The sequence below is a fragment of the Antedon mediterranea genome, chromosome 9 (assembly GCF_964355755.1).
Source record: "Antedon mediterranea chromosome 9, ecAntMedi1.1, whole genome shotgun sequence".
NCBI lineage: Eukaryota > Metazoa > Echinodermata > Crinoidea > Comatulida > Antedonidae > Antedon > Antedon mediterranea.
This window is the reverse complement of record NC_092678.1, coordinates 23,889,295-23,910,576: the sequence shown is the minus strand read 5'-3', so window position 1 is coordinate 23,910,576 and position 21,282 is coordinate 23,889,295. Positions and strand designations below refer to the sequence as shown.

At 33.3% G+C, this 21,282-nt stretch overlaps 2 protein-coding genes and 1 long non-coding RNA gene across 3 annotated transcripts; all 3 read left to right on the top strand.

Moving 5' to 3' along the window:
- The first annotated feature begins 5,257 nt into the window (after positions 1-5,257).
- LOC140058958 (uncharacterized) lies at positions 5,258-7,339 on the top strand. Its single transcript, XR_011847082.1, has 3 exons — positions 5,258-5,376; positions 6,914-7,009; positions 7,309-7,339. It is a non-coding gene; the product is annotated as an uncharacterized lncRNA (long non-coding RNA).
- A 547-nt stretch (positions 7,340-7,886) lies between these two features.
- Positions 7,887-10,407, top strand: LOC140058340 (tripartite motif-containing protein 2-like). The gene has a single exon (XM_072103903.1). It carries the CDS (start codon positions 7,887-7,889, stop codon positions 10,038-10,040), a length of 2,154 nt encoding a protein of 717 aa, XP_071960004.1. The 3' UTR covers positions 10,041-10,407.
- A 3,750-nt stretch (positions 10,408-14,157) lies between these two features.
- Positions 14,158-14,997, top strand: LOC140058339 (E3 ubiquitin-protein ligase TRIM56-like). Its single transcript, XM_072103902.1, has one exon. It carries the CDS (start codon positions 14,158-14,160, stop codon positions 14,995-14,997), a length of 840 nt encoding a protein of 279 aa, XP_071960003.1.
- Positions 14,998-21,282: the final 6,285 nt, after the last annotated feature.

Here is a 21,282-nt window from a genome sequence, read left to right as displayed (position 1 = left end):
CAAATAAATATCACTTAGATATGAAAAAATACAACACAATTAATATCGGTGTTAAAATACAGTAAAAATTGTATCAAACTGATTGGTAAACTGTAGATCACGTCAATCAATGAATTCTACTACAAATAGAAATATGTTGTAATACAATATATATATTGTGTATAATATATGCATGTCGGGGCGTTTATTCAAGGAAATAAATAAAGGCCCCTGGGGCGTTTATTCGAGAGGGCGTTTATACAAAATGATGTTCTATGGAGGGCTTTTATTCGAGAGAGGGGTTTATTTGAACGGTAACTAAAATTATAATGAGAATGAAAATCATTTATGTTGATTTCATCTTTTATCTACAGGTTATAGTAACTATCTACGTGTATTGCATATTATAAGTTAATTAATCTGACAGAAATAAAGTTTAGGAACTAAATTAACATTCCTAAATAAAATTGTTCTTTACAAAATTCCAAATTCAAAGGCGAAAGCAAAACAATCTAAAAGAAACTGTTTCACGTGAGTGTAGGAATGCATAATGACAATATGTTTGTTAATGATGATAGTATTTATGGCCTTCTCATAAAGTGTATACACTACTGTATGACCTATCCAATAAAATTACTATATATTTCAATACACAAATCACGATTTTAATGGCAAGAATTAAAAAAAAAAATTGTAGTTAAACAAATTCATATACATAGCTGCAGTCGCGTGCTCAAGTTAGTGTTTACTGACCAACCGACCGACCGAACTGACCGATATAGTGAGCCGTAGAGTCGCGTTGCACGCAAGCGACTAAAGACAGATATAACTTCATCTACTATATGCATGCACTGTACCTACTACTAAGTTCACACACTGATGAAGGTAGAAAGTTTTTAGATACCAAATAAGTATCTATAATGGTTAGCAAAACAATTTTAAAAATAGACCTTTTGGTACTATTTTTAACTAACCGAAAACAAGATTAAGATTCTGTGTAATGTATTTTAATACGATATATAATTTAAAAAAGGAAAACAACCAATACTGAACAAATTGAATTTTTTTACTCATTAAAAATGCTAAATTGTTCACAGATCAACTCAAGATGGCTAGCGATGGTAAGGTGGCTACCAGTGGTGATTTGACTAAATTTCTAGAAGATATCGATGAGAAGGTTCTAGAGTGTCAAATATGCTTAAATAGACTCCATGAACCCAGAACCTTAACATTCACAGCTTCTGTTTAGGTTGTCTTGAAAACTGGTTGAAAAAAAAAAAGAAGGTAACATGTCCAACTTGCTCCAAATCTTATCAGATCCCAGAAGGTGGTTTAAAAAAATTGACACCAAACACATTTCTGAATAATCTATTAGAAACAACTGAACAATTCACAAATACAGATCAGACAAAATGTATTTGTGGAAAGGAAGGTAAATCTAAAACCTACTGTCAGGATTGCAGACAATATTTGTGTAAAAGTTGCAGTGACCATCATAAAAACTATCGTCTTTTTAAAAATCATAAGTTGCATTTAGTGGAAGATGTTCGATATATGAGTGTCAGTGAAATCAATGCCATGCACACACCCTTGTGTTCTATCCACAATGAACCTCTAACTCTGTTTTGTAAAGTTTGCGATGTTGCCATTTGTTTACACTGTCCAATCATGGATCACATGGAATGGGAAGGAAAACACAAGATAATCAGCATAACAGATGCGTTTAAAACGGTTAAACAAACATCAGAAGAATTACAGAAAGTGGCTAAACAATGTACAGATAAATTAAATGATGATCTTAAAGTAAGAACTGATCGTGTTAAGAAACTAGATGAAAACAGGGAAAAGAGTTTGGGAGGAATTGAAAATCATGTGAAGGAATTAGTAACAAGAATAAAAGACAGTGGAGACAAATTGAAGAGTGAAGTGGAGGCAATGTACAAAATAAAGAGGAAGGCAACTGATGCTGACATAGAGGATGTGACAACGACGATATCGTATATAGACACTAACATCAATTTGCTGCATCACCTACAGAAGGGCAACGAAGCAACGGCGATGTTATCCGGTAATGACGTCATTAGAGCGTTGGATGATAGGATCAAGGCAGTGCCTAACACAACATCTGATGTTAATGCAGAGATTAACTTTGTTAAAAGCAATCAACAAATTGTTTCATTGCACGAGAACATTGGAATGATTACAGATTCAAGGGCACGCTATTTAAGATTAAGAGGAGCAGAGATCATGTCGACAGGTCAAGCAATTGATGTTAAAATAATTAAAACTGATGAATGTGAAATAAACACAAATGGCATAAAAGCTACATTGACACAACCAACAGGAGAAACTATCATCCCTGAAGTAGAAAAAGACATCAATGGTGACTATACTGTGATAGGTAGATGTACAGATGCAGGGATTTGCACGGTTGATGTTAGAGTTGATGGTGAACACATTAAGAAGTCACCAATGAATATCAAAGTAGAGAAAGTAGGATTATTAAAAACTATAAAAATAGATAATGTTAAATACGTTCAGGATGTAGTTAAATACGGAGACGACTGCTTGCTTGTTTCATGTCGAGACAATGCCATTCACAAATACAAGCATTCAGGTGAAAGCATCGGTAAGCTTACACTATCAGAGGGTGTGCAAGTAAACAGAATGTACACAATGAACAATGGTAATATAGCATTCAGTGATTGGGGAAATAAATGCATCACATTATGTACTATGAATGGCGCGGTGGTTAAATCATTTGGTAATCGAGAGTTGACGTATCCATATGGTATACATGTAGATGGAGCACGCGTGTCATGTATGTAGCTAATGATGACAATGTAGCCATGTTTAACATTGAGAGTGGCAAGCTGATTAAGACAATAGCAACATGTGATGTAACGAGTTTTAAATTTGTAAATATCATTGATGTGACCCTTACAAGACAAGGACATATTCTTGTACTTTACAATAACCAACATTGCTTAAAACTATTTGATAATGAGGGAAAGTTGATGAAGGTCATTGTCAATGAAGGTGATGAAGATGGTAAGGTGAAGCACCCAAGAGGAGTAGTAGTTGATGATGATAATGACGACAATATCATAATATCAAGTGACCACAAACTACAGCTATTTAGTAATAGTGGAAAGTTTATTAAAAGGATAGATAAAAAAGAAGATGGAATCAACTGTCCCAGAGGTTTAACCATCTTATCACAACATCCACGTAGAGTAGCAGTGGCAAATAATGGTGATGAAACAGTAAAAATATTTAATTATTAAATAATAGTTAAATAACATTAGCATGTATTATTAGAATAAATATAAATGTTTATAATTGTAATGTTACTTTCCGTATTGAACATAATTAATTAAATAAATCAATTTGTAAATATAACACAAACGTGTACAGATTACAGATAAAATGTTGTAGTGATCTTATGCATAAATTAGCTTATCATTATATAGTAATATAAATAATCAGTCTAATTACATTTACTTATACTTGAATGAATCAAATATTGTATATGAAGAAAATATTGTAATTGTAATCAGAGGCGTCTTAAAGCTAATGTTTTACCTGGCGCCTCTGTGTAATATGTTGAATTAAAAACACAATATTGTAATTGAAATCAGAGGCGTCTTAAAGCTAATGTTTTACCTGGCGCCTCTGTGTAATATGTTGAATTAAAAACACAATATTACTTATTATGCATACTGTATATTCCCCAAGACACGGAAGCTGACATTATGGTAGGATTTAAGTGATGACTTATAAGTCAGGGAAACTGGTAGTGACGAGAGAGCACTTAAATGTTTAATATAGTACATTTTATTTTCACTTGAATGCTATGTAACTATTATCTAACGTTAACTAACAGGTTTATTATGTAATGACGAATAACAGCAATGTGATAGTATCATAATATTTGAATATAGTAGTATAACTATATAATTATATATTTCAGCCAAATTTAATTATGTACACCCAGCAATTTAGGACGCTATCGTGCAAAAAAAATATATAAAATAAAATGTTACAAAAAAACAGTTATATCATCATTTTCTATCAACATTACATTATTACTGTAGGTAGCTTACCTGAGAAAATAAGTTTATTACATATTAATGAAATAGTTCACCTGTATTTAGGTATAATATAATAATCTAGTAAAGACTATAATTGTATGTTTTTTTTATTCGCTTGAATTATTAAAAAGTGGATACATTTCAATAACCATGCATTACTGTATATTGTATTTAAAGTGAAAGACCCCTTCCCTGCAATTTTGGACGTTTTTTGGAAAATAATACATATATATCACTTTAAAAACATTAAACCATGTCATTCCTTGTCTTAAATGTACGTTTTATGGTAAATTATGATAAAAAGTGAGAAACAATGCACTACCTAAGTAGCTCGCGGCGATCGACCTCTCGTGGACGGTCTTAGGCCTAGCCTAGCTAGGCTTAGTTTTGTAGGCCTAGCTGGTAAACATCGGTAACGTACGAACATCATACGCTACCTATATACCTAGCCTGACGTTGTATAGTTGCTGCATTAATTGTCTTTCTATTTTTGCCAGACTCCGTTGATACAAATTGGGGAAAACCCGGTATTTTCGCTGAAAAGTTAGGAGTCTTCCATTTGTTTTGGCCTCACGATCGATCGAAAAGTGGGCGAATTACAGGTGAAAAACAAAAATATCAATCCGCGCGCAATGCATTTTGGGATTTATAGCGGGCCGCTATAATTATTAGAATCGACTTATTTTTCACATTTTTAACCGTTTAAAGACGAAAAAAGTTATCGCAATAGGATCATATAGTATAATTTTTACATTAAATATAGTTTGTGATCTTAAATTAGATCTAAAAAACGTAGGGAATGGGGCTTGAAATATTTGCTATCTTTTACTTTTAAATTCCTGAATAATACCATTAATGATACTAATACTTTACGGAATCCAATACTTGCAGCTGTACTAGATGTATGCGTTTTGAAAGTGAAAAGTTCATTAAAAAGATTGGGTAAATTAATTAATAACTATTTCCAAGGTTTACAAATACAAGTTCCAGTCACATTGCGCTCGTCTGAAACTAAGTCACTGATACTTCAAATTTGGCTAAATTCCATAATATCACACTCTGTGGGTAAAAATAATTACCATTTTCTATTTATAATAATCGTGGAAATTTCCTGCATGAAACATTTCCTGATGAGATTGGCACAACGTTGTATTCTAACAATAGACTGTACATACAGAATCAATTAAGATAGTCCTATAAAATACATCAACACTTTATTTCATATCGGAACCATTGTTTCAACTTAGACCTGGAACATTTGCGCCTGTCTCTACAAACACTAATCTATTGTAAAATTCAAAAGGTAGGTTATTTAAGTTTTTATACTATGTGTCGTATTTCATAGTTTGGATAAGTACACAGTCAATAAACACAATCGCATCATTCAATATTAAATATAAAATAGATCGTCTTCATTTTCAATGTAATTCTATGTCAAAATATTGAATAATACCACGAGCATGTATTATACTTTTGTAAGTTAACTGCATATCTTAATTCGGTTTTAATACACAACGCATAAAAATAACCAATAATATTCAGGGTGACGTGTCACATGACCGATCGATTTATACACTAATTTCAGAGTATAGCTGTGATACCGATTGCCCGGGACTTTCCAACATTTGTAAATCAGCTATGATTACTATTACTTAAACAACTGCTGTGATAGGTAGAAGTTTAAACTATAGCCATAAGAGTCCGGGGTAAAACAGCAAATGCCATTTTCTTATTTTCACAATAAATAATCATTGGTGACTGGTATGGTACCAGTATCTTATTTTATACGTGTACAGGGCGTAACTAGTTCCGTAATGTTATTTTGAGATCATAATAGAACCAGTCATCATGCTCTGGAATAAATACACCAACGTCACAAGAACCATCACTAAACACTATTAATTCACTGATCGGAACCATTTTTTTTAGAACTCGGGAGGAATTGGGCTTGCCTACACATACAGTATAATAATCTTGCACCATAAAGCATTTTTTCCGGTTAGGAAATGTTTATTGCAATCATTACCGTTTTTGACAATTCACGTTCCTGCTGTATTTGTAGATAATAACTATTTAAAAATTATTCAGCTCTCAGAAAGAAAGAATCATCACGTATGTTTAATGTAAAACACCTTTTCTGCAACGTTTCAAATTTATATTAATTTCTATAATGGATTTCTTTAATTTCTTAATCGTTTCTTAATATTAAATTCCAATCTATTTCAATGTCAATTTTTATATTGTAATTTTGTATAATAAAATATAATTCGTAATTCAGTTACTGGCTGCTACGTATTACATTAGGCTATTGGCATATTATTGTTCGCAATAAAGAAACATACTTTATCATGTATCTCAGTATCATTTTGACAATAACAGATCTGTATCATGGATCTCAATGTTTATATACAATACCATTATATACAAAATATGTCGTAAGTTGTATGCATGTCTGTCACGCCATGGTCACACTCACTTCCTTCTTAAAATAACTATATGAAGTAATACATTTGAGCACGCAAAAATGAAAGATTATCAATTCTGTGAATGCATTAAAAATTAAATAAAATGAAAAGAACCATTGAAGAAATTATCAAATGTTCACAAATCGATTCAAGATGACTACACAATCAACACATAGTGGAAAACCAGGCTTAAAAATTGTTGCCTCAGTTCTCCGTTTCTATTAATTTTCTCCAACTGACGTTCGGGTTGCTGTGTAAATTACAGCAGTTGTATCTATCGTCTTTTCACGCTGGTTTTATAAGGATTAATTATTATAATAATTAATAAAAACTACAACACTAACAAATATGGTATTTCCATTTCTTTATGTCTAGATTTAGTTCAAAATCTACAATATATCTAGCTTCAAAGAGCTGCCTTAAAGCGCTGATTCGCCACTAGATATCCTAAAACTCCTCATCTTTCCAAAAGTAAGTACTTATTGTTAAGTGAAATACTGGTATTTTATTGGAAATATTTGCTATCTATTCCCTTACTAGGCCTACTTCAGAAGAATAATGGCGTGAAGGATACTAATAACTAATAGGAATATTGTGCAGTGCTATATATGGTAATCGTGGAAAGTTCCTCCATATAAGTATAATACACCATACTTTTAAACGTTTCCGGATAAAGCACAATTGTGTTCTTATACAAAATACAACAATGCCACAGGAAGCAGTAGTTAGTAACGTTTATTTCATATCGAAACCATTTTGTTTTAACTTAGACCTGGAGCATTTGTGCCTGTCTACAACTATCAAACACTAGTCTATTGAGAAAATCAAAAGGTAAGTTATTTAATAAGTCTTTAGTCCATTGTTGTCCTATTCCTGGTTATGACAAGTGCACAGTAGCCTATCATTAAACACCATCGTGATTCAATAGGCTAATTATTATCTTCATGTACTTATGTCAAAATATTGCATCTGAGCATGTTTTAAACTTTCATAAGATATCAAATTCATATCTTCGGTTATAATTAATACACAGCGTATCAAAATAAGAAAAGGGAATAAGAATCCCATTCAAGAATATTCAGGGTGTGACTAGTGACGTCACGACAAATGTCACATGACCGATTTATAAACTACTTTCAGAATTTCCATGTTAGATTTCCCTATTTGTAAATGTATGAGTGAGTCATATACAATTTGTATACTGTATTGTATTTTTTACAATTTAAGCACGCACAGAAAAAATATAAAAGGAGTAATATAAATTCTGCGAGAGAATTTAATCATACAAACATTAAAATAAAAGGAAAATAAAAATAGTAATCATCAATTGTTCACAGATCACTCCAAGATGGCCACCGGTGGTGATTTAACTAAAATTCGAGAAGATATAGATGAGAAGGTTCTAGAGTGTCAAATATGCTTTAATAGACTCCACGAACCCAGAACCTTAACATGTCTTCACAGCTTCTGTTTAGGTTGTCTTGACAACTGGTTGAAAAAAAATAAGAAAGAAACCTGTCCAACTTGCTCCAAATCTTATCAGATCCCAGAAGGTGGTTTAGAGAAATTGCCACCCAACACATTTCTGAATAATCTATTAGAAATAATTGAACAGTTCACAAATACAGATCAGACCAAATGTATTTGTGGAAAGGAAGGTAAATCTAAAACCTACTGTCAGGATTGCAGACAATATTTGTGCCACGATTGTAGTGATCATCATAAGAACTACAGACTTTTTAAAAATCACAAGATGCATTCAGTGGAAGATGTTCAGTCTATGAGTGTCAGTGAAATCAATGCGATGCACTCACCATTGTGTTCTATCCACAGTGAACCTCTAACTCTGTTTTGTAAAGTTTGCGATGTTGCCATTTGTATACACTGTCCAGTCACGGACCACAAGGAATGGGAAGGAAAACACAAGATAATCAGCATAACAGACGCGTTTAAAACGTTTAAACAAACATCAGAAGAATTGCAGAAAGATGCTAAACAATGTACAGATAAATTAAATGATGATCTTAAAGTAAGAACTGATCGTGTTAAGAAACTAGATGAAAAGAGGGAAAAGAGTTTGAGAGGAATTGAAAATCATGTAGAGGAATTGGTAACAAGAATAAAAGACAGTGGAGACAAATTAAAAAGTGAAGTGGAGGCAATGTACAAAATAAAGAGGAAGGCAACTGATGCTGACATAGAGGATGTGACAACGAGGATATCGTATATAAACACTAACATCAATTTGCTGCATCACCTACAGAAGGGCAACGAAGCAACGGCGATGTTATCCGGTAATGAGGTCATTAGAGCGTTGGATGAGAGGATCAAGGCAGTGCCTAACACAAAATCTGATGTTCATGCAGAGATTAAGTTTGTTAAAAACACGCAAAAACTTTCATTGCACGAGAACATTGGAATGATTACAGACTCAAGGGCAGGCTGTTTAGAATTAAAAGGAGCTAAGAGCATGACAAGAAAAATTATTGATGTTAAAATAATTAAAACTGATGAATGTGAAATAAACGCAAATTACATAAAAGCTACATTGACACAACCAACAGGAGAAACGATCATCCCTGAAGTAGAAGAAGACATCAATGGTGACTATACTGTGATAGGTAGATGTACAAGTGCAGGGATTTGCAAGGTTGATGTTAGAGTCGATGGGAAACACATTAAGAAGTCACCTATGAATATCAAAGTAGAGAATGAAAGATTATTAAAAACTATAAAAATAGAAAATGCTAAAGAGGTTCAAGATGTAGTTAAATATGGAGAAGATTGCTTGCTTGTTTCATGTCGAGACAATATCATTCACAAATACAAGCAATCAGGTGAAAGCATCGGTAAGGTTACACTATCAGAAGGTGTGGAAGTAAACAGAATGTACACAATGAACAATGGTAATATAGCATTCAGTGATCGGGGTAATAAACGTATCACATTATGCACTATGAATGGTAAGGTGGTTAAATCATTTGGTAAGGGAGTGTTGGTAAATCCATGGGGTATCCATGTGGATGAAGCATCACGTGTCATGTATGTATCTAATAATAGCAAGGTAGCCATGTTTAACATTAAGAGTGGCAAGCTGATTAAGACAATAGCAACATGTGATGTTACTGGTCTTAAATTTGTAAATATCATTGACGTCGCCTTTACAAGACAAGGATATATTCTTGTGCTTTACAATAACCAACATTGCTTAAAACTATTTGATAATGAGGGAAAGTTTATCAAAGTACTTGTCAGTGAGGGTGATGCAGATGGTAAGGTGAAGCACCCAAGAACAGTAGTATTTGATGATAATGACAATATCATAATATCAAGTGACCACAAGCTACAGCTATTCAGTAATAGTGGAAAGTTCATTAAAAGAATTGACAAAATAGAAGATGGAATCAGCGGTCCTAAAGGATTATCCATCGTATCACGTAATCCACGTAGACTAGCAGTGGCAAATAATGGTGATAAAACAGTAAAAATATTTAATTATTGAATAATAATTAAATAACATTAGCACGTATTATTAAACAAAATATAAATGTTTATAATTGTAATGTTACTTTCCGTATTTAATATAATTAATTAAATAAATCAACTTGTAAATATAATACAAACGTGTACAGATTACAGATAAAATGTTGTAGTGATTTTATGCATAAATTATTGTTATATAGTAATATAAATAATAATTATACTTGTTTATCTTTGTGATAAAATGAATAAAATAATGTTTATGAAGAAAATATTGTAATTGAAATCAGAGGCGTCTTAAAGCTAATGTTTTAGCTGGCGCCTCTGTGTAATATGTTAAATTAAAAACAAAATATTACATATTATAATAAATAATAATAAATAATATATTTATACAGGATAAAACAATCAGATAACAGTGTATCTGTTTTACATTGTGGTCCTGTCTTAATCAAAATATACAAAAGAGAAACTTAATTAAATATAATACAGTGTTTATGAAAAGCTGGTATTGACGAGAGAGCACTTGAATGTTTTAATATAGTACATTTTATTTTCACTTGAATGCTGTGGAACTATTATCTAACGTCAACTAACAGGTTTATTACGTAATGACGAATAACAGCAGTATGATAGTATCATAATATTTTAATATAGTAGTATAACTATATAATTGTATGTTTCAGCTAAATTTAATTATGTATACCTATTAACACACTACAATTTAGAACGCTATCGTGCAAAAAAAAACAAAAAACAAAGCAAGTATATTATATTATTTTGCCAAGTAAAATCAGTTAAATCATCATGTTCTATCAATATTACATTAATATATTACTGTAGATAACTTACCTGAGAAAAATATTTTATTCCATATTATTGTATGTATGTAACTGTGTATTTAGGTAAAATATAACAATGTAGTAAAACTCATTGTATGTTTTGGTAATTTTAGCGTAGCGTAATAGCGTTAAGGATATTACAAATACTTAACAGCTAAGTTTTACAGCTGTGCTAGATGTATGCGTTTTAAAAGTGGAAAGTTCATTAAAAAGATTGGTAAATTAATTAATAACTATTTCCAAGGTTTACAAATACAAGTTCCAGTCACATCACTCGCTCGTCTGAAACAAAGTCACTGATGCTTTAAATTTGGATAAATTCCATAATATCGCCCTCTGTGGGGTAAAAATAATTAACCTTTACTATTTATAATATTCTTGGAAATTCCCTCCATGAAACGTTCCGGGTAAGACTAGCACAATGTTGTGTTCTTAACAAAAGACTGTACATACAAGAATCAATTAAGATAGTCCTCTAAAATACATCAACACTTTATTTCATATCGGAACCATTGTTTCAATTTAGACCTGGAACATTTGCACGACACGAATCTATTGTGAAATTCAAAAGGTAAGTTATTTAAGTTTTTATACCATGCATGTCAGGCCCGTAGCCAGGGGGTTTTATGGTTCGGGCGAACCCCCCTTTACAGCGAACCCCCCTTAACCGACTGCGAACCCCCATCCCCGACATGCCCAATACCTCACCCTCATCTCTGAAAATCCTCCAAATACGTGCCCCACAGTACAAAAGGTTATTCGTAAAGTTGAACAATTCGTAAACTCGTTCGTGAATAACTCATACTATACCACCTTCTTCCTTGTATGAGCGAGCGTACGTCTAGCGATACTAATTTCTAAGAGTTACAAATGAATTGGTTGCCGATTTTCACATTAAAAATAATACGAATTTTTGGTCTTAGGATATAACATGATATTGACGCGTGTATCGTGAGCTTGGGCACGACGAACGAATAATACAAAGGACACCGCCAGGCAACCAGAGTGCTTTATATTGTAGGTCACTGGCAGACCACGCATAAAGTATAATAGCCTTCCGACGTACATCAAAAAATGTAACGCTGCGGTTACTATACCTACAATATTTATGTGTGGCTAAGTACAGTGTATCATCATCATAGAGGATTTAGTGAATATCTATATATACATTTACGTAAGGGCAAAATTCGGTAAATCGCGCCTTACTTCTAGAATTTTTACTCGATGGTATATAAAGTTGGTTCGTACTTTCGGTACTGATTTTAACCACCTGATTTAACCCTGTTTACTAATTAAATTAAGTTAGATAATTAGTTATTGACGATTAAAACGAATTTAGGTTCAACGATTTGCCCCAAATAGGGGTGTTTTCCGATCGTGGTATACACTGTCTAATGGATGTCAATCTTGAAAAATACCCGCCACAAAAATGCGAGGAGGCTTCGCATTTTCCTATCTCCTCCTACGATGATTGTTTTTAATAGCTGAAAACTGTTTGAACAGCTAGAGTACAGCATCATAATGTTGAAGACAGGCCGATTTTCTTAAAAAAATACTATTTTGATAGATTTGGTTTAACACATACGGTAGGTAAATATATGGGCCCTTTGAGAATAAACTTGCAATACTTCGACAATACTGTAAATACCTATTATTAACTATTGTTGGTCAACATTTAAATCGAATAACATTTCTAACTGTGAATGTTCGTACTGTTAAATGTAATATAAAAATATATACAAATATACTTTATTACTGAGATTGTGGATAGGCTCTACTGTTAGATATAAAAACACATTATTATATACAAATAAACTTTATACTGACAGTTCCTTCTCAACGTTTGTATTAATTAATAATTACCAAAAATATAAACGTCGTAGTGGTTTTAAAAAGTGTTCTTCTTTGTACCTATCCGCTTTCCCATCCCTCAACACAACAAATTGGGTTTCTTTAAATGAGTCCAAATCAAAAATTTGGACTCATTTTGTGATAAGTTTCTCCTTCGGAAGTAATTCCCGGGGTGCTAATTTTAGTTGACTACATAAATCATCGTGTCTATTTATTCGTTTCTGTAAACGACAATGTATTATAGTCCTGCGGTACGTACATTTGAAATCACCAGTTTTGTTACGCTGAAATTACTGTGTATTCGAGAACCATCTGTGGGTACGACCTAGATGGTACGCGAGCGAAGCGAGCGTACCATCTAGTTAATATAATACACTATAATATCTATGGTATCATGTACTGTAGTTTACATTATAGCATTCTATTATTTTTTTCTAGACCACCAGCCGATACGTGGCCTACTCACTATATCAATACCACCTATTTACATTGATATATTTATAGTTTCCTCAACAAATTGCTGTAAATAAATATAGATAGACCTATAATAAGCATTGAATTTGCCTTCTCACCCAAAGTGTGCTTTTTTCGGGGCTTTCCTATACGTTCGCATTGTAACTTGAATGCAAAATACCGAGTGAATGATCAAACAATCGGCGGCGGTTCCTAACATATGGAAACAAATGTTATCGTCCTTTAAATAGTCCACGTGTGTGAGGAGGAGGAAAAAAGTACGATCGTTTTGCTTATTGGTAGCATGCTGCATGAGAGTGTTTTTTCCAACCAATTAGAGGTGCCATTTATCATGAGTGTTAAGTGCGAGAGTACCATTTCCGGCCATCAAGGGGTGTCATTTCACAAAATTCGCGAAAACCCCTTTGACAGATCCTGGCTACGGCCCTGTGTGTCGTATTTCATGGGTTGGATAAGTGCACAGTTAAACATAATCGATACTAAACAAAAACAGATCATCTTAATTTTCAATGTAATTCTATTTTAAAATATTGAATAATCACACTAGTATGCATTACAGTTAACTGCATATCTTCGGTTTGAATACACAGCGCAAAAATTTGAACCAATCCACAGGTGGTGACGTCACGACACATGTCACATGACTGATCGATTTATAAACTAATTCCAGAGTATACCGGTTGCCAGGGGCTCTCCCCAACATCTGTAAATCAACTATAATTATTACTATCAACTGAACCAAAAGGTAATACATTTTTGTCCATGCTATAACCCTCTATGAGAAGAGTGGGTTACAGCAAATACCTTTTCTTATTTTAAAAAGTATGGTATATCTCATTTTATACTTGTCCAGGTAACTAACTCCCTAGTGTTATTTGAGCACGAACAAATGAAAGATTATGAATTCTGTGAATGTATTAAAAGGAAAATAACCATTTAAGTAATTATCAATTGTTCACAGATCGATTCAAGATGGCTACCAGTGGTGATTTGACTAAATTTCTAGAAGATATCGATGATAAGGTTCTAGAGTGTCAAATATGCTTAAATAGACTCAACGAACCCAGAACCTTAACTTGTCTTCACAGCTTCTGTTTAGGTTGTCTTGACAACTGGTTGGAAAAAAATAAGAAAGAAACCTGTCCAACTTGCTCCAAATCTTATCAGATTCCAGAGGGCGGTCTAAAAAAGTTACCACCCAACACATTCCTAAATAATCTATTAGAAACTATTGAACAATTTACAAATACAGATCAGGTAAAATGTATTTGTGGAAAGGAAAATCATGTTAAAACCTACTGTCAGGATTGCAGAGAATATCTTTGCCACGATTGTAGTGATCATCATAAGAACTACAGACTTTTTGAAACTCACAAGTTGCATTCAGTGGAAGAAGTTAAATCTATGAGTGTCAGTGAAATCAATGCCATGCACCCGCCTCTGTGTCCTATTCACAAAAAGGAACCTTTAACTGTGTTTTGTAAAATATGCAATGTTGCCATTTGTATATGTTGTTCAATCATGGACCACAAGGAATGGGAAGGAAAGGAAAAACATATGACCATCAGCATAACAGACGCGTTTAACACATTTAAAGAAACGTCATCGGAACTTGAAAAAGTGGCTAACCAATGTACAGATAAATTAAATGATGATCTTAAAGCAATGACAGATCGTGTTAAGAAACTAGATGAAAAGAGGGAACAGAGTTTGAGAGGAATTGAAAATCATGTAGAGGAATTGGTAACAAGAATAAAAGAAAGTGGAGACAAATTAAAATGTGAAGTGGAGGCAATGTACCGTACAAAATAAAGAGGAAGGCAACTGATGCTGAAATAGAGGATGTGACAACGACTGTATCGTATATAAACACAAACATCAATTTGCTGCATCACCTACAGAAGGGCAACGAAGCAACAGCAATGTTATCCGGTAATGACGTCATTAGAGTGTTGGATGATAGGATCAAGGCAGTGCCTAAAACAAAATCGGATGTTCATGCAGAGATTAACTTTGTTAAAAACAATCAACAAATTGTTTTATTGCACGATGACATTGGAATTATTACAGACTCAAGGACAGGCTATTTAGAATTAAAAGGAGCTGAGAGCACGACGACAGGACAAACGATTGATGTTAAAATAATTAAAACTGATGAATGTGAAATAAATGCAAATGACATAAAAGCTACATTGACACAACCAACAGGAGAAACTATCATCCCTGAAGTAGAAGAAGACATCAATGGTGACTATACTGTGATAGGTAGATGTACAAGTGCAGGGATTTGCAAGGTTGATGTTAGAGTTGATGGTGAACACATTAAGAAGTCACCAATGATTATCAAAGTAGAGAAAGAAGGACTATTAAAGACTATAAAAATAGATAATGTTAAAGACGTTCAACATGTTGTTAAATATGGAGAAGATTGCTTGCTTGTTTCATGTCAAGACAATGTCATTCACAAATACAAGCAATCAGGTGAAAACATCTGTAAGGTTACACTATCAGAAGATGTGAAAGTAAACAGAATGTACACATTGAACAATGATAATATAGCATTCAGTGATCGTGGTAATAAATGCATCACATTATGCACTATCAATGGTGAAGTGGTTAAATCATTTGGTAAGCGAGTGTTGACATATCCATGGGGTATCCATGTGGATGAAGCATCACGTGTCATGTATGTAGCTAATAACTACAATGTAGCCATGTTTAGCATTGAGAGTAGCAAGCTCATTAGGAGAATAACAAGATGTGATGTTAAAGGTTTTGAATTTGTAAATATCATTGATGTCGCCCTTACAAGACAAGGATATATTGTTGTAGTGTACCATTACCAACATTGCTTAAAACTATTTGATAATAAGGGAAACTTTATCAAAGTTCTGGTCAATGAGGGTGCTGAAGATGGTAAGGTGACGTACCCAGGAGGATTAGTAGTTGATGGTGATGACAATATCATAGTATCAAGTAAACACAAACTACAGCTATTTAGTAATAGTGGAAAGTTTATCAAAAGGATTGATAAAAAAGAAGATGGAATCATCTGTCCTTATGGTTTATCCATTTTGTCACATAATCCACGTAGAGTAGCAGTGACTAATAATGGTGATAAAACAGTAAAAGTATTTAATTATTAATTAATAGTTAAATAAGCTTAACAACACATTATTAACCGTACAACAGAAAAATAGAAATGTTTTTAATAATTGTTGTTTTACTTAAACTTGTTGTAGTGATCTTAAGCATAAATATAAAAATAATCATTTTAATTATTTCTCTCTCTCTCGAAGTGCCATATCATGAGACTTTGGCGATCATGTTGTGCCACAATTCTCTGTCTATTGCCATATTCAGCAACTCCACTTCTTTGGTATTCTCGCCTCTATTCCGAATCCATTCAGCTATGCTGGCCAACCAAGTGACTCTTTTCCTCCCCCTGCTCCTTCTTCCTTCTATTTTCCCCGTTAATGCCAAGTTCTCCAGACCTCCCTTCCTCAACACATGTCCCATGAATCTCATCTGTCTAATCCTAATGTAACGGTGGTATTTTAGTGTATCCGTTACTATACCATATAGTCTCAGTGGCAGGATTTCACACAGTCACAAAATGTACCAACAGCAAATATGGTTTATGGTCAGATACAGCTTTATTTAAATATGCAATGTAATACAGTCTGTTCTGGCTATATTACATACCTTTTCTTCTCTCTATTATAAATGTTTTATTCTACCAAGCTCTTTTCCTTCTCTTCTCTTACCAGTATACATTCATATTTAAGGAACGGTCCTAATTAATATGCATGTACTGGGAGGGGACTATTTAGTAAAGGGAACATTCCATGATGATGAGGAAACAGTAATTGATTAAGGATGTGGGTTATAGGAGAGTGAACAAAGATTACCTAGGGATAGGAAGAAACCACTAGGAATATTAATAGATGGAGTAGGGAGAAATAGTGAAAAAAGGGTTGTTGACCTGATGGTCAGAGTGTTACATTATTCCCTCTCTACCAAAGAAGTGTCCCACTTCGTATATTTAAAATAAAAGATAATTGTAATATAAAAGAAATTAAGTAATTAAGTAAATGCTGAAATTAAAACTGTATGCTAATTAAATTTAAGAAACAAAATCAAGTAATATCAAGTAAAGGGAATGAACTATCATTCCAAAATCAAAATATAATGATGATAATACATTACTACTGCTACTAGTAATTAAAAATAAACAAGTAATGAAAATTCGTCATCACATGCAATATATTACGTAAGTATACGGAATATAACAAAATATAAAATATTATAAGTTTTAAAACATGCAATTAATTAAAATAAGTTTATGCAAAAGTGAACCATCATTGAGAATAGAAAGTATAGATTGAAAAACATAACTGAAGGAGAGTAAAAAGAATGGTGATATAGTATACATCGTAACATGTTTTCAAATATTTGTATAACGTTGTCGGTAAGTACGGCGGAGTTAGTACACATGTAATAATTAAGCAAACAAATTTTAACAAGAGGAAAAAATTACCAAATATAGAACAAAACATACATGTAATTAATAAAATCCAAAACGTTTATTTCCATTCGTCGCCGGTTGTTTAAAACCCATAATCGCGAAAGTTAAGATCAGGTACGATCTAATGTCGGAATAAACAGTTCTATGGATAATAAATCTAACGTGACAAGAACAATCACAAATTTTGACTATCGATGTGGCTATTCGAATTTGCCTGGTCGCAGGTCATTTAATCCTTAGATAAATATATATCATGTTCAGGAACGACACTAAATGGAACTTAATCGAGTGCCAATAGTCTGCATGATGATCAGAACACAATGAAGTGTATAATCTAATCAAGACACCATAACATAAATCACAAAGTAAAAGACAAAATAATATTAAACTCAAGAAAAAGTGATTGCTTAACACATACAGTAGTCGGAGTAAATAAAAAAAGAATAGAATTAATGATCGGCATTGAACAAGTAAACCTCTCACATTTACTCTGTTCTCGGCAGTGAGTAAATCTGGTAAACAAGGTTATACAATCTAAACAACTAAATGTACTACTGTAATACTATTTTATGATATTTACAATGAGGTTTAAAAAAAATCAATTTAACGGAAAAAAATATTTGAAAACAAACTTCTTCACAAACTTAAATTTTAAGCCTATTAAGGAAATTGCAAATTAAAGTAAAAACTTTAAAAACAACAGAATGACAAGTCGATCATGTTGAATTAAATGTCATATCTAGCAGGAGGGTTAATTTTTCGGCCATACCTTGTTCTGACGGATTGTTCGACAAAGGGTTTCAGTCTGTCGTGATGTATGCGTCGGGATAGGGGTTTAAGGGTGTTGGAATTTTGGAGTAGATACGTTCTGCCTCCCTCATCTACTTTAGTTATGAGGTAGGGTCCAATCCAATTCGGTGTTAACTTCTTTCTAGAATTTGCTGGGTCATCTAGCCAAACTTTGTCGCCAACATTGTAAGGGGTAAAACGTGCGGCTAAATCATATGTAAATTTCTGCCTTTCCTTTTGTCGTAAAGTATTGTCTAGGGCCATTTGGTGTGCATCTTGTATTCGCTTAGTGAGATCGTCAACATATACCGACTGCGAGTGATGAGCTATAGGGGTTTCACCAACTGAGGGGATATGTTGGGGTAAGCGGACATTTCGTCCATGGACTAGAAAGAAAGGGCTAGTGTGTGGAAATTGGGGTATTAACAGCCGTATTTCCCGAACGTAAAAACATGTTACAATATTATTATATCTATACCTATATTATATCACCCGAAGAAAGAGGAGGTTATAGAAAAGAACTAGAAATGATGGATCACTTACCACTTCGTTCGTTAATATTGTGTTCAAATCAAGTTGAATATACTATGGGCTATCCAAAATAATGTTTAAAAATAAATCAGCCAAGCCATCCACAAACAAAATGTTTATAAAAAGTTCCATCTGCGACTCAAACGTATTAAACAAATTTTATACGTATCAAAGTTCGTATAAAGCGTTCAAAATAAAAAATGTCAAAAGAAAGTTAAACAAAAGGTCGCAAAAACAGTTAATGATCAATAGTAAAAAATCAACTTCTTTTCGGTCTTCGTTCTTCGTCTCTTTGCCTCGGTGTTTTTTTCTTCTGTCTTCCGTTTTCTATTTCTGGGGTTGGTCCTGCAATTGTTTCATCCAATAATCTTCTTTTCTTCTTCTTTTGCTCTTCTTTGTCTGTGTTCATTCATCCATCAGCATCTGCTGCTCCACAAACTCTGCAAACTCCAAATCTGATCCATCTTCTTGTTTTTTTTTTTTTCTTCTTTTTTCTGCTTCTGTGGGTCCAAATTGGTGTGGGAACCAGTTGTAACGGTGGTATTTTAGTGTATCCGTTACTATACCATATATTCTCAGTGGCAGGATTTCACACAGTCACAAAATGTACCAACAGCAAATATGGTTTATGGTCAGATACAGCTTTATTTAAATATGCAATGTAATACAGTCTGTTCTGGCTATATTACATACCTTTTCTTCTCTCTATTATAAATGTTTTATTCTACCAAGCTCTTTTCCTTCTCTTCTCTTACCAGTATACATTCATATTTAAGGAACGGTCCTAATTAATATGCATGTACTGGGAGGGGACTATTTAGTAAAGGGAACATTCCATGATGATGAGGAAACAGTAATTGATTAAGGATGTGGGTTATAGGAGAGTGAACAAAGAGTACCTGGGATAGGAAGAAACCACTAGGAATGTTAATAGATGGAGTAGGGAGAAATAGTGAAAAAAGGGTTGTTGACCTGATGGTCAGAGTGTTACACTAATATCCTTCAGTAGTTTCCTGCATACTCCAGCTCTTATCAATACATCTTCATTACTAACTCTATCTGTCCATGGAATTCTCATCATTCTCCTTAGAAACCACATCTCACAGCTTTCCAATCTTTTTCTGAGGTCAGTTGTGATTGACCAGGCTTCACTTCCATACATCAGCACAGGATAGATGTAGCAGTTTAATACACGCAACCTGGTTTCCATACTCATCGCACAGTTCTTCAAGATATTCTCCATTTCTCCAAATGCGGATTTCGCAAGGACTATCCTTCTCTTTATCTCCGTTACACACCTGGCATCATCTGTTATTTTGCTCCCAAGATAGTTAAAAGAGGACACCTGCTGAATTAACTGGTCTCCTGCTTGAAGGTTACACGTTGGACTCTCCTTTTTTGACACTACTAAACACTCTGTCTTACTACAATTTATAGACAGACCCATCTTTTCGCTCTCTACTACAACCACATCCAGCAACCTTTGGAGATCTTCAGCTGACTCTGCCAGTAGAACTGTGTCATCTGCATATCTGATGTTTGTAATATTTCTACCACAAATTCTCAAACCCTTCTCATTATCTAGCTCCCTCAAGATCAACTCGCTATAGTAGTTAAACAAGTCTGGTGACATTACACAGCCCTGTCTCACTCCTCTTCCAATACTTGTGTAGTCACTGCACTCCCCATCTACCCTCATGCATGCAGTCTGTTTCCAGTACAAATTTTGAAACAATCTAAGATCCTTTCCATGTAGGTCAAGCTTGCTAAGTTCTTGAATAGCAATTATTTCTATATTTTTGTAATAAAATGAATAAAATACTGCATTACTCATATGCATATTGCCCAATATGACATCACGTCATGAAAGCTGATATTATAAGAACCTACTGTAAGTGTGCTGGCTTGAAAAAGTCTGGGAATTTGGTAGCGGTACATTATATTTTCACTTGAATGCTGTGGAACTATTATCTAACGTTAACTAACAGGTTTATTATGTAATGACGAATAACAGCAATATAATACGGTATAATAACATATTTGCATTTTGCATGTATTGTTCAGCCATATTTGAATTCGTTTATATAAAGTCATATCAATATTACATTAATTACTATAAGTAACTTCTTCAATCGTTGCATTATATTTAGTTTTAATTATTTACTAGAGTAGAATTACAAATTATTTAAATAGTTCAACCGTATTTTGGTTTATTTTGCTAATTAGTAGACTTAAGTTTAGACAATTTG

What these genes read in the sequence shown, in the direction of transcription:
- LOC140058340 (XM_072103903.1), top strand. Translation starts at nt 7,887, where the DNA reads ATGGCCACCGGTGGTGATTTAACTAAAATTCGAGAAGATATAGATGAG.
- LOC140058339 (XM_072103902.1), top strand. Translation starts at nt 14,158, where the DNA reads ATGGCTACCAGTGGTGATTTGACTAAATTTCTAGAAGATATCGATGAT.